This window comes from Salvia splendens, unplaced genomic scaffold (assembly GCF_004379255.2).
Source record: "Salvia splendens isolate huo1 unplaced genomic scaffold, SspV2 ctg32, whole genome shotgun sequence".
NCBI classification, from domain to species: Eukaryota; Viridiplantae; Streptophyta; class Magnoliopsida; order Lamiales; family Lamiaceae; genus Salvia; species Salvia splendens.
In genome coordinates this window covers 15,016-27,978 of record NW_024598962.1, presented here as the reverse complement: position 1 = coordinate 27,978, position 12,963 = coordinate 15,016, and the positions used below count along the sequence as shown (strand labels likewise).

The 12,963-nt window shown below is 40.7% G+C and overlaps 2 protein-coding genes across 2 annotated transcripts; both read left to right on the top strand.

The window, feature by feature from the left end:
• The first annotated feature begins 3,977 nt into the window (after positions 1-3,977).
• LOC121789733 (probable 1-deoxy-D-xylulose-5-phosphate synthase 2, chloroplastic) lies at positions 3,978-6,966 on the top strand. The gene is made up of 6 exons (XM_042188112.1): positions 3,978-4,209; positions 4,292-4,462; positions 4,564-5,151; positions 5,222-6,085; positions 6,177-6,461; positions 6,553-6,966. Exons 1-6 carry the CDS (start codon positions 4,096-4,098, stop codon positions 6,706-6,708), a joined length of 2,178 nt encoding a protein of 725 aa, XP_042044046.1. The 5' UTR covers positions 3,978-4,095; the 3' UTR covers positions 6,709-6,966.
• A 5,208-nt stretch (positions 6,967-12,174) lies between these two features.
• Positions 12,175-12,582, top strand: LOC121789732. Its single transcript, XM_042188111.1, has one exon. The coding sequence runs from the start codon at positions 12,175-12,177 to the stop codon at positions 12,580-12,582; it is 408 nt and encodes a 135-aa protein (XP_042044045.1).
• Positions 12,583-12,963: the final 381 nt, after the last annotated feature.

Genomic DNA, 12,963 nt, shown 5'->3' with positions numbered 1-12,963 from the left:
CAGTTAGTCATGTAACTAGAGAATTAAAGTTTAAACTTCTGATGGAGCCCGATTTGTGTGTTTTACAGGATATCAAGACGGGGATGACAGTTGGGCATGGCACTGAACAACAACTGTATTATGTGGACAAGATGGCCCAACCCGGTGCTGCGATGCTGACTCACGGACCAACAAAATCATAGGGTTGGCTTTGGCATCGCCGGTTAGGACATCCCTCCATATGATACATGCATATGCTTTTTCCCAATTTAGCCAGTACTCAGTTTTCGTTCAATTGTGATACTTGTTTTTTTTGCTAAGAGCCATAAACACTTATATAAGCTCAATAACTCTCATATGGACACTACTTTTTCTTTGATTCACTCTGACGTTTGGGGCCGAGCACCTGTTTTGGGTAGCCTTGGATTTAAGTATTTTTTGTTATTTATAGATGATTGCACGTGTTTAACATGGGTATATTTTTTGAAATCCAAATCCGATGTTTTTGATAAGTTTACTTTGTTCTACAATATGGTGCACACTCAGTATAACAAAAAAATCAAAATCCTTAGGTCCGATAATGGGGGGGGGGAGTTTGTTAACTCAAAAATGCAACAGTTTTTTTTCTGAAAGAGGGTTAGTTCATCAAACTATCTGTCCACAAACTCCTGAGCAAAATGGAGTCGCTGAGCGGAAAAACAGGAAAATCCTGGAAATGACTAGAGCCCTTCTAATCGACTCACACGTACCTAAAATCTTTTGGCCAGAAGCAGTAGCTACCTCAGTATACCTACTAAATCAGTTACCTACCCATATCCTAAACTTTAAAACCCCTTTCGATGTCTTCTATACACAAAATCAGATCCCACCACCACTTACCCTCAACCCCAAGATTTTTGGGTGCTCTGTTTTTGTCCACACACCAAAACACTACAGAACAAAATTCTCTCCATGTTCCGTTAAGTGTGTCTTCGTAGGTTATGGGAAGGATCAGAAAGGGTATCGGTGCTACGATCCAAAAACCAAACGCCTCTACGTTACCATGAACTGTGATTTGTGGAAAACAAATATTTCTATAACCAACATAGCGGTCAGGGGGAGGAAAAGGGTCTGAACCCTAAGTTGGTCCCCAAGCCCAAATCAAGACCACACACTTCCTCCAGACGAACCACTCTCCCCGATGCCATTACCAAGCCCTGTGACAGAAGATGGTCCAACAGACGATGCGAGCTGCGGTACTACCGGGTCGTCTTCATCCCATAATCAACCTTGCGAAGTCAGTGAACTAGTCTCACTGTCAGACTCGTCTACGATTCCTGAGGTTAGTAATCCTGAGAATGGTTCCACCTCTCTACTTAATACTAACCATGGGAGACAGGAAAATGAGACAAGCAAAGAGCCAGGAGTGAGTGGCAGAATATTCGAACTACCACCAAGGAGCACAAGGGGTGTACCACCAAAAGATACTCACCTGACTGGAAGGGACGCAAAACAAAATACTCTATGGAAAACCTCTCGGTTGGACACCTAACTGAGATGGCTCGAGCTTTTGAAGTAGCCTTGTATGAAGAGGATCTCCCACGATCGGCTGAAGAGGTAATGAAACATCAGCACTGGCGAGAGGCGATGAAAAAGGAGATGGATGCACTTTTCAGGAACAATACTTTGGGAAAATACATTGTAACAGACGAAAAAAAACCAGTAGGGTGTCGATGGGTATTCACCATCAAACGACGGACAGACGGATCTATCGAGAGATACAAGGCACGGTTGGTGGCAAAAGGATACACTCAAACCTGTGGGATCTACTATGGGGAAACCTTCTCCCCAGTGGCAAAAATGAATACCGTCAGAACCTTGCTTTCAGTTGCGGCCTGCAAGGATTGGAAGCTGCACCAGTTTGACGTGATAAATGCCTTCCTACACGGAGAGTTGAAGAAAGATGAAGAGGTGTACATGGAAGCTCCTCCAGGATACTCGAACGAATTTGGAGAAGGACATGTGTGCAGGCTAAAGAAGACCCTTTACGGACTAAAACAGTCACCCAGAGTATGGTTTGGGAGATTCTCACAAGCCATGAACAAGTATGGATACTCCCAAAGCCAATCAGACCACACGTTGTTCATTAAAAAAAGAGGTGACCGGATGGCCTGTCTAATCATCTACGTGGATGATATGATCATAACCGGGGATGATGAAGAAGAAATAGAGGACTTGAAGAAACACTTATTCCAAGAATTCGAGATGAAAGATCTAGGAGCTCTCAAATATTTCTTAGGGATCAAAGTGCTTCGATCCAGAGAAGGGATATTCCTGCGATAGAAGAAATATGTGTTGGATCTCCTCGCAAAAACTAGGCTCCTCGACTGCAAGCCGGCAGACATACCACTTATGGTGAACCATGGCTTGAAGTTTGAAGATGGAGCAAAACTCACCAATCGAGAAGAATACCAGCGTCTGGTCGGCAAGCTAATATATCTCGCCCATACAAGGCCAGACATATCCTATGCCGTGGGAGTCATAAGCCAGTTCATGCACAAACCTCAAGAAAATCACATGGATGCAACACTAAGGGTGGTTCGTTATTTGAAGGGGACTGCTGGTTATGGGGTATTGCTAAGGAAGAATGATGATCTTGAAGTGGATGGATACACTGATGCTGACTGGGCAAGCAACCCGATAGACCGAAAATCTACGGGAGGATACTTTACCTTCGTTGGAGGGAATTTGGTCACTTGGAAGAGCAAAAAACAGAAGGTAGTAGCATTATCAAGTGCCGAGGCTGAATTCCGAGGAATCAAAAGTGGTCTAACAGAGATTATGTGGCTAAGACGTTTACTCACTGAGATTGGCCTTCCTCCCAAGAGAAGAAGTCAATTATTCTGCGACAACAAGGCTGCTATCAGCATCTCTGAGAATCCAGTCCAACATGACAGAACAAAGCACGTGGAAATGGACCGTCACTTTAACAAGGAAAAGATCGAAGGAGGGATTATAGAGTTCCCATTTGTCAGATCAGACGAACAACTCGCAGACATTCTTACCAATGCAGTAAATCCTAAGATGTTCAATGAAGTCTTGAGCAAGTTAAGCATCCGAGATGTCGTTGCTCAACTTGAGGGGGGGTGTCACAATGACTTACCATAAAAGAAGAACAAAACAAGAAGGCAAGAAATATGTAATTAGTGCATAATTGATACTCAATTAGTAGGTGATTGATACACAATTACATTGTCTAGGAATAGATTATTCCCTACCATACATGGATGTAATATGGCCTATATTAAGGCACACCTATTGATGAATCAATACACTAAAAACAATTACAATCTTTCAATAATCTGCGATACATAGACAAACAACCCAGCATAAGTTTCCAAGTAACATCTAAACGAAATCAGAGTGCTATGATAACACTATAGTTAAAATGACAACATACGCAAGCAATTTGTGATATATATATATATATATATATGATACATAGGCAAACAACTCGTCATATGGTTCCAAGCAATCTGCGATAAGAAATCATTGATAATCAAGTAATTTGCGATACATAAGCAAACAACTTGTCACGTGGCAGACTAAGGTTGAATCTACTCTTAAATCTAAGGATCCTCATTAATTTGGATTGTCATTTTAATTAATTTTGGTTGTCATTTTAGTATAACCCTATATGTATATTATAAATTACGAAAATCATGAAGGACACACACATAGAGAGTGCGTTAGTTATAAAAATTCAAACTCGTTATCTCAATTATAATATAATTTACATCACTAGTAGTAGTAAATAGTAATACCACTCTTAATTTATTGTAGTAGAGTATTATTTGAAAATGTTCTAGTCCAAACGGCAAGTGTTTTTAATTATAATTTAATTTTTCTTGACCAACGAAGCCAAAGTTGGCAGGCTAATTTGGCATTTTCTCCTTGAGAAGTCGCGTCTTTTATCTACCCCTCCCTGATTACTTTTTTCCTATAAATTGCTACAACAATTAATCCACCTTCTTATGCCCAGCACCAACTACTTCTCCTCCAAATAATTAAACCTCTCTCTCTCTCTCTCCCTCTCTCAACTCTCCTAGAAAGAGATACACACAAAGAGAAAGAGAGATGGCATCTTCTTGTGGAGTTCTCAACAGCAGTTTCTTGCCTTTGCTCCACTCTGATGATTCCTCCACCTTGTTATCTCGCTCTGCTGCAGCTCTCCCCCTCAAAAAGCATAAGGTTTTTAAGTGATGATATTAATTTATAAGATTAATTGATCCAATCCTTTTGTTTAATAACTTATGTTTTTATTTTTTTCCAGTTCGCGGTCGTGGCAGCGCTTCAACACGACAACACGAGCGACGTAGTTGCGAGCGGAGATGGCTTGGCGAGGCAGAAAACGAGATCTCTCAATTTCACGGGAGAGAAGCCTCCTACGCCGATTTTGGATACCATCAACTATCCAATTCACATGAAAAACCTGTCCGTCGAGGTAATAATAATTCATTAATTTGAGTACATACGATACGAATTTAAAATATATTAATGCAACCACAACCTCGAAAACACGTGATTAACGTTTTTCCTTGGCAGGAGCTGGAGAGACTGGCGGATGAGCTGAGGGAGGAGATAGTGTACTCGGTGTCGAAAACGGGCGGGCATCTGAGCTCAAGCTTAGGCGTGTCGGAGCTCACCGTCGCGCTGCATCACGTGTTCAACACCCCAGATGATAAAATCATCTGGGATGTTGGACACCAGGCGTACCCGCACAAGATCCTCACCGGGAGGAGGTCCAGAATGCACACCATTCGACAAACCTTCGGCCTAGCCGGATTCCCTAAACGCGACGAGAGCGCCCACGACGCCTTCGGAGCCGGCCACAGCTCAACCAGCATCTCTGCTGGTTTAGGCATGGCCGTGGGGAGGGACTTGCTACACAAGGACAACCATGTGATATCAGTCATTGGAGACGGCGCCATGACCGCGGGCCAGGCGTACGAGGCGCTCAACAACGCGGGATTCCTCGATTCGAACCTCATCATAGTCTTGAATGACAACAAGCAGGTCTCCCTGCCCACGGCCACCATCGACGGCCCTGCTCCCCCCGTCGGAGCCCTCAGCAAAGCCCTCACCCGTCTTCAAGCCAGCAGGAAGTTCCGCCAGCTCCGTGAAGCAGCAAAGGTAGATTGATCAGTGTAAATTCAGTATCATTCCAGATATAAAGTAACTAATAAACATGGAAATGGAACAGGGCGTGACGAAGCAGATGGGAGAGCAGGCACATGAGATTGCATCAAAGGTGGACACCTACATGAAGGGGATGATGGGGAAGCCCGGGGCCTCGCTCTTCGAGGAGCTCGGGATCTACTACATCGGCCCGGTCGACGGCCACAACATTGAAGATCTGGTATACATATTCAACAAGGTCAAGGAAATGCCAGCGCCAGGGCCTGTCCTCATCCACATCATCACTGAGAAGGGAAAAGGCTATCCTCCTGCAGAAGTTGCTGCAGACAAGATGCATGGAGTGGTCAAGTTTGATCCCAAAACTGGGAAACAGATCAAAGCCAAATCTAACACCAAATCCTACACTCAATACTTCGCGGAGTCTCTGGTCGCAGAAGCAGAGGTAGACGACAAGATCGTGGCGATCCACGCAGCAATGGGGGGCGGCACGGGGCTCAACTACTTCCAGAAGCGGTTCCCGGACAGGTGCTTCGACGTGGGGATAGCAGAGCAGCACGCTGTGACGTTCGCAGCCGGGATGGCAACTGAAGGGCTGAAGCCCTTCTGCACCATCTACTCCTCCTTCCTGCAGAGGGGGTACGATCAGGTGGTTCACGACGTAGATCTTCAAAAGCTCCCCGTCCGGTTCATGATGGACCGGGCGGGAGTGGTGGGGGCCGACGGCCCCACCCACTGTGGCGCCTTCGACACCACCTACATGGCCTGCCTGCCCAACATGGTCGTCATGGCGCCCTCCGACGAGCTCGAGCTCATGCACATGATCGCCACCGCCGCCACCATCGACGACCGCCCCAGCTGCGTCAGATATCCCAGGGGAAACGGTATCGGCGCGCCTCTCCCGCCTAACAACAAAGGAACTCCTCTACAGGTACTACGGTATACGGTATAGCATTTTACATAGCTTCTTCATTTAATAGCGTTATTTAATAAATATGGTTTTATTATTTTGTCAATTACAGGTCGGAAAGGGAAGGATTTTAAGGGAAGGGTCCAGAGTTGCCATCCTCGGATTTGGTACTATAGTGCAAAACTGTTTGGCAGCGGCTAACCTTCTTAACGAGCATGGCATGTCTGTCACAGTAGCAGATGCGAGATTTTGTAAGCCACTCGATGGGGAGCTGATCAAGAAGCTAGTGCAGGAGCACGAGGTTCTCATCACTGTTGAAGAGGGATCGATTGGCGGATTCAGCGCACATATCTCTCATTTCTTGTCCCTCAACGGACTTCTAGACGGAAGCCTTAAGGTAAAAACACTGCCATTTACTACGACTCAACTGCCTGGGGACTAATACTGAATATAATTAATTCTAATATTTTTGTTTTTGGGTATTGCAGTGGAGGCCAATGGTGCTCCCGGACAGGTACATTGATCACGGGGCGCAGACGGATCAAATCGAAGAAGCCGGGCTGAGTCCTAAACACATTGCGGCGACGGTTGTGTCACTGATTGGTGGAGCAAAGGACAGTCTTCATCTAATCAACAACTTGTGATCTTAATTTGGTCAAAGAAGGACATAGAATGGTGCCTGAATGCAACCACACAGCAGCAATTGATATCCTCAGAGATTTTAGTGTTTGATATCTCATGTAATGTAATGTAAATATGGGGAAATATTGCTCTGTAAAACTCTGACCCCTCAAGTTGGGAGAGTTTTTTAAATAATGTTCAGGTGCCAACCTTATGTTTTGTGCACACAAATAATCACTCTCATACTTTTATTAAATAAATTTATTTGTTCCATTTTTACATTTATAGTGGTGTTATGTTACATGATTAGATTATCGTCATTCTTTTTCGTTGTAGACAGATTATATATTTCAGCAGTTTTGTAATTATTTTAATTGACATCACTACTGCTACCAAGTGTAAATTAATAGTACTAGTTTTTATAAATAATTCAGTACTACCTTTTTTTATTGTGCGCACAGCCAACCTAGCTTGTGCCAACTTAAAAAGATGCAGTACTATCTTTTACCATTACAAATATTTTAAAATCATGAGCTTGCCTCTTTTTAAATGCTAAACTATGTAGTAGCTGAATTGTGGATGAAGGTGACAATCAGTCTATTTTTCAAACTCAGTAATCCTGGTAAAAAATTGTCAATTCATGCCAAGCTTACTAGACTTTGTTATCCTAATATGAACTCAATCAAATTATACAAAGCTAAGTGGACTTGGTAATTTTGGTATAAACTCAGTCTAATTTAGAAACGAATAGAACGAATATCGAAAATGTTGAGAATATGATCTAACGAATTGAACGAATGTAGAATTTCACTTATTTGAACTTTTCAAAAATAAATTACAACTTTAATCTGTACACTTCCTGCATGATAAGTACAACAAATCCAGATAATCAACAAATTAAGGAATGTAGCTAAACTATGCGTATATGTGGAGAACTTTATGAATGCGACATGATTTAAGATTATCTTTTCCCCCTCGCCTCGTTCATTCGATTCTTTTCGCATTCATAATTAAATATGCTGTATAATTTATTTACAAAATAATTTGTACTATATTTTATAAAAGTTATTCAAATATGTTGCAAAAAAAATTAAAGTAAAGTAAAATTATGATGTTGAGGGTCAATCTATCGAAACTAGAATATTGATAACCAATTTAATTGACTAATTGTGTCAAATTGAGTTTACCGTTTAAAGTTAACGAACCCATCACGTTGTAGGCTATAAAATAGATCAATTTATAATGTTGAAATACAAAAGTTGTTTTGGATCAGAACTGTAACGGAGCATACATTTAGGAATAGATATTACTAGTATTTTGTACTAATTATAATAAAATTCTAAAAAATTGTACATGGAACTAGGGATATGATGGTTAAGAAAATATAGTGAATAAATATTTAAAAAGTACTGTATTACACAACTTTTTTTCATTTTGAGATTCTTATTTTTTTACTAATAAAAAAATTAATTGTATAGATAAATAAATTTTAAAACAATAATTAATTACTCCCCCGTCCGCTAATAAATGTCCCATATTTTGATCGGTGCGGCTCTTAAAAAATTGTTTGACTTTATGAAAGAAAATAGGGAAAAAAAAGTTAGTGCAATGTAGGTCATACTTTTATATAGGGAAATTGGACTCTAAAATCATGAATTTTGCTTAAAATTTGGTATTTCCCATGAACTTTGAAATTGGTCTATAATATCACAAACTTTGCATTTTGTTTGGTATTTCCCAAACTCACTAAAATAAGATATATTCATCAAAATCTTATTTTACGTAGGCAACCGTGATACGTTTTATGATATTTTAAATCACTTTTTAAGTTCATAATATGTAGGATAAAAATTCACGCTGAAACTACGTTGAGTAATTGTGTCAAGTATGATAAAAAAAAGTCTCGTAAGTTAGTCAAATATAGTAATAGACATGCCGTGAGAAATACCAAACAAAATGCAAAGTTTGTGATAGACCAATTTCAAGAAATACCAAATTTTAGGCAAAGTTCATGGTTTTAGGGACCAATTTCCCTTTTATATATTGATTTTATAATAAAATGTGAGTAGAATGAGTTAGTGGAATATGAAGGTTACTTATCAAAAAGAGTAAAAGTGAAATAAGATATTTATTGGCAGACGGACGAAAAAGAAAAAATGGAATATTTAATGACAAACGGAGAGAGTATTAATTTATGGTAGAATTCTGCCAACCAAAAGTTACCAAACTAACCGGTAAATTGATAGGAAAATTGTCGACCACAAAACAAAACTCTTTTAAATGGAGTGTAATGTTAAATTCTCTAAATTCTATCCCACATCGACTTGGTGAAGATCTCATCTAATCTATATAAGTGTGGATAACCTCCCCTTATGAGGCCTTTTAAGGGGTGAGTGGCTCATTTCTAATATGGTATCAGAGCGGGTCCAAGTCGATGATGGTTCTCTCTTTATCTCTTATCTACCTCACGAGTGGAAGACCGATGTCCTTTCCGGCCCACATCGATGATGGTTTCTCTTGCATTGCCTACCCACGTGATGGAAGACCGATGTCCTTTCCGGCCCACACGTGAGGGGGCGTATTAAATTCTCTAAATTCTATCCCACATCGACTTGGTGAAGATCCCATCTAATCTATATAAGTGTGGATAACCCTCCCCCTTATGAGGCCTTTTAAGGGGTGAGTGGCTCATTTCTAATATGTAAGAGATAAATTATTGGACATAAATGACATATCCTGCCAAACCAACATGACAATATCAACGTGATTAGGGATATTCAATTAGTGTTATGTTATTGGAAGTTCATTGCAGACTTACCCTAATAATTAGGGATATTCAATTAGTAGATTGGGCTCAACTACTGCGCCAAACCTGAATTGAGAAATTAACTTTAACCGACATAACTAAATCAAACTGTACATGCCTCAGCTTAGCTACAAATTCATATTCCAATGTGTTGTTTTGAATTGACTGAATATATGATCATTTATCAATTATTTTTTCCAGGAAAACCCTATATATTTGACTGCAAACCTTTTTTTATAGTGGACATTGACCGCAGACGTTTAATTATTGTAATTTAACCCCTAGCCTACAATAGAAATTATAAGGGAAGTCGATAATATTAAATCTTGGTGTTAGATTTATAGTATTTAATTGTGATAAATTTTATAGTTTTTTATAATTATAAACCTAATATTTTCTCTAGAGATCTATGTAGAGCTCCAATTCCAAAACAAATACTCCCACCTTCCGTCCGCAACTAAAAGTTTTGGTTTGCTAGTATCGATCAATCTGCCATTAGGAGTTTGGTTTACCTTTATTTTAAATGATTGCCAGTATCGATCAATCTGCCATTAGGAGTTTGGTTTACCTTTATTTTAAATGATTAGTAAGCTTCATATTTCACTAACTTATTTCACTCACATTTTGTAAAACTATGACTAATTATCTCATGACTATCCATCTAGAATTAAGCTGTGATATTCAATCTTATGAGCCAACCACAATATATATTTAATAATAAGATATAATCTTACAAACCGAACAGTCTATATAAGGGGATAGAATTTGACACAAACAAAATAATTGAAATGATATTTTTAAAACTAGAAAACAAGTAAAGGATAATTAACTTAGCCTACTGCACGCAAGAGGGCTCACACATGCATCAAAATTCAATAATCATTTTCAATCCATTTTCCTTTATATTTTTTAAAACAAGTGTCAAACTTATAGACTCCTAATTGCTAACAGAGGAATTACAATATTTTCTTAAAATAAAATATTTTATTATCATAAAATATACTAATATTAATAAATACAAGTTCACTACTAGATATTTATATGTATATCAAAATTTATTTATGAAAAATAGACAAAATATAGAAAATTTGAATATAATAAATACCTCTTCCGTCCCACTATAAACTACTAGTAATTTTTTCGAGATGTTTCTTCTTATGTGAGTTATTTCTTTTTTTGGCAAATAAATAACACCATTACTCAGTATTACTTTATACACTCTTCTAGTTTATATTTTTCTTGATTTTTGTACATTATTTTTCATTCGTACTTTAATATCTTTACACTTAACTCTTTAAACACCATTTTCTTAAATCATGTGTCCAAAAGAAACGTCTTAGTTGCACTGGAGTATCCACTATTCTTTTAAGGGGGAAAAAGATATTTTCTTTATTCATTTAATTCATTAGGTACTATATCTCTCAAGTGGGATACATCAACCATTATTGAATCACTCCAAAGTGGAGTTTTTCCCACAAGATCTAGTGGTCATGAATTGATATCCCCACCCTTCTAGCAAAGGGAATGTGATATTCATCCAAACTCTATTATTAAAAGTTCGTTATTTTAGACTTGCATTCGTGGAAAAATCAGTGTTGAATAACTATCATAAAATTTAATATCACAATACTAGAGAAAAATAATTTCCAACTGAAAGTAGTCAACATAAATGTGCCGATCTTTACGTGGCACGGACCGGGTCTTTGGGAGAGATTGGATCGCATCTTGATTGGGGAGCATTGGACATCGGTGTTCGCGACGACCAGGGTGACACATTTGGCAAGATTTAGTTTTGATCACGCCCCACTGCTGGTGAGATGCCAGTTCTCTACCCAGACCACGAGGCCGACTTTCAGATTTCAGAATATGTGGGTGAGGCACGAGACATTTAGGAGCGAGATCGCCAGAGTCTGGGAGGCAGAGACAGGATACAATGGCATGATGAACCTCCAGCTCAAGCTTATCAGGATTAAGAAGTTCCTAAAGGTCTGGAACAAAGAGGTGTTTGGCAACATCCTCCAGAACCTAAAGGATGCAGAGGAGGCAATTCTAGAAGCCTAGACCTTATTTGATAGCGACCTGACATCAGCACATAGAGCCGGCCTTAGTAGAGTCTCTGCAGAGCTCATCGTCACGACTAAGATGGAAGAAGATTATTGGAGGCAGAAGGGGCGGGTTAGATGGGCTGCACATGGAGAGAGGAACTCTAAGTTCTTCCATGGTTGGGTCAAGTAGAAGACGGTGAAGTCAAGGATACACACGATTGAGGTAGGGGGCAGGTTCTGACCGAGGAGACAGAGATCAGGGAGTCGGCGGCTGCCTTCTTCCAGCAGCTCTTGACATCGGATGTGGGGGATCTTGCGCAGCCAGATTTGTCTCTTATCCATAGCCTGCCAGACTCGGTAGACCTGGAGGCCTTGTGTTCGTTGCCGCAGGAGAAGGAGGTTAGGGACGCGTTGTTTGGTATCAGTGGAGATAGTGTGTCCAGACCGGATGGGTTTACTTTGTTTTTCTTTCAGCACTGCTGGGACACTATGGGGAGTGATGTGATTGCAGCCCTTGGGGACTTCTTCAGTGGGGCGTTCAAGCTTCGGAGCGTCACGACGACCATGATCATTCTCATACCGAAGAAACCTAATCCGGTCACGTGGGGGATTACAGACCGATCAGCCTCTGCAATGTCATGAACAAGATCATCACAAAAATCTTAGCTTCGAGACTAGCACTTTTGCCCCCTCTTGTCATTGCGCCAAATCAGAGTGGGTTCATCAAGGGCCGCCTGCTGAGTGATAATGCCCTGCTGGCTCAGGAGCTGATCCATGACCTGGGGAAGGACCTTTCGAGCAAAGGGAGATCGCCTAATCTGGCTCTCAAGCTAGATATGGCGAAGGCATATGGCAGAGTGCAGTGGCCTTTCTTGTTGAAGGTCTTGGAGAAGATGGGATTCTCACCTGCCTGGGTGGGTATGGTTAGTAGATGCATCTCGTCGTGTTGGTTCTCTGTCTTGGTGAACGGTGGTCCGGCAGGCTTCTTCCAGTCTTCCAGGGGGTTGAGGCAGGGGATCTGTTATCGCCTTCTCTCTTTGTGCTAGCGGCAGACTACCTCTCGAGATGTCTAGATAGACTTATCAAGGGGGATAACAAGATGGTTTACAGATGTCGCAGGAAGACACCAGTTATTACTCACCTCTCATATGCGGATGACATCATCATTTTCTCGAGAGCTCACAGAGAGGCGGTTGAGAAGTTGGTGGGATGCTCGGATCACTATATAGCCGTGTCTGATCAGATGGTGAAGAATGGGAAGACACATTTCTACTTGGTGGATAAGTACATGGAGTTTGCTGACATTGTGGAGGAGGTTGGAAGATTTCAGAGAAGGGTGATGCCTTTCACATACTTGGGGGTGCCGATTTTCCAAGGGGCGAGGAGAACAGACCATCTTTTGCCCCTTAAGCAGAAGCTGATGGACA

Coding starts and splice junctions, on each gene's coding strand:
- LOC121789732 (XM_042188111.1), top strand. CDS start 12,175: ATGAACAAGATCATCACAAAAATCTTAGCTTCGAGACTAGCACTTTTG.
- LOC121789733 (XM_042188112.1), top strand. CDS start 4,096: ATGGCATCTTCTTGTGGAGTTCTCAACAGCAGTTTCTTGCCTTTGCTC. Junction 5,152..5,221: donor AGCTCCGTGAAGCAGCAAAG/GTAGATTGATCA, acceptor GAAATGGAACAG/GGCGTGACGAAGCAGATGGG. Junction 6,462..6,552: donor TTCTAGACGGAAGCCTTAAG/GTAAAAACACTG, acceptor TGGGTATTGCAG/TGGAGGCCAATGGTGCTCCC.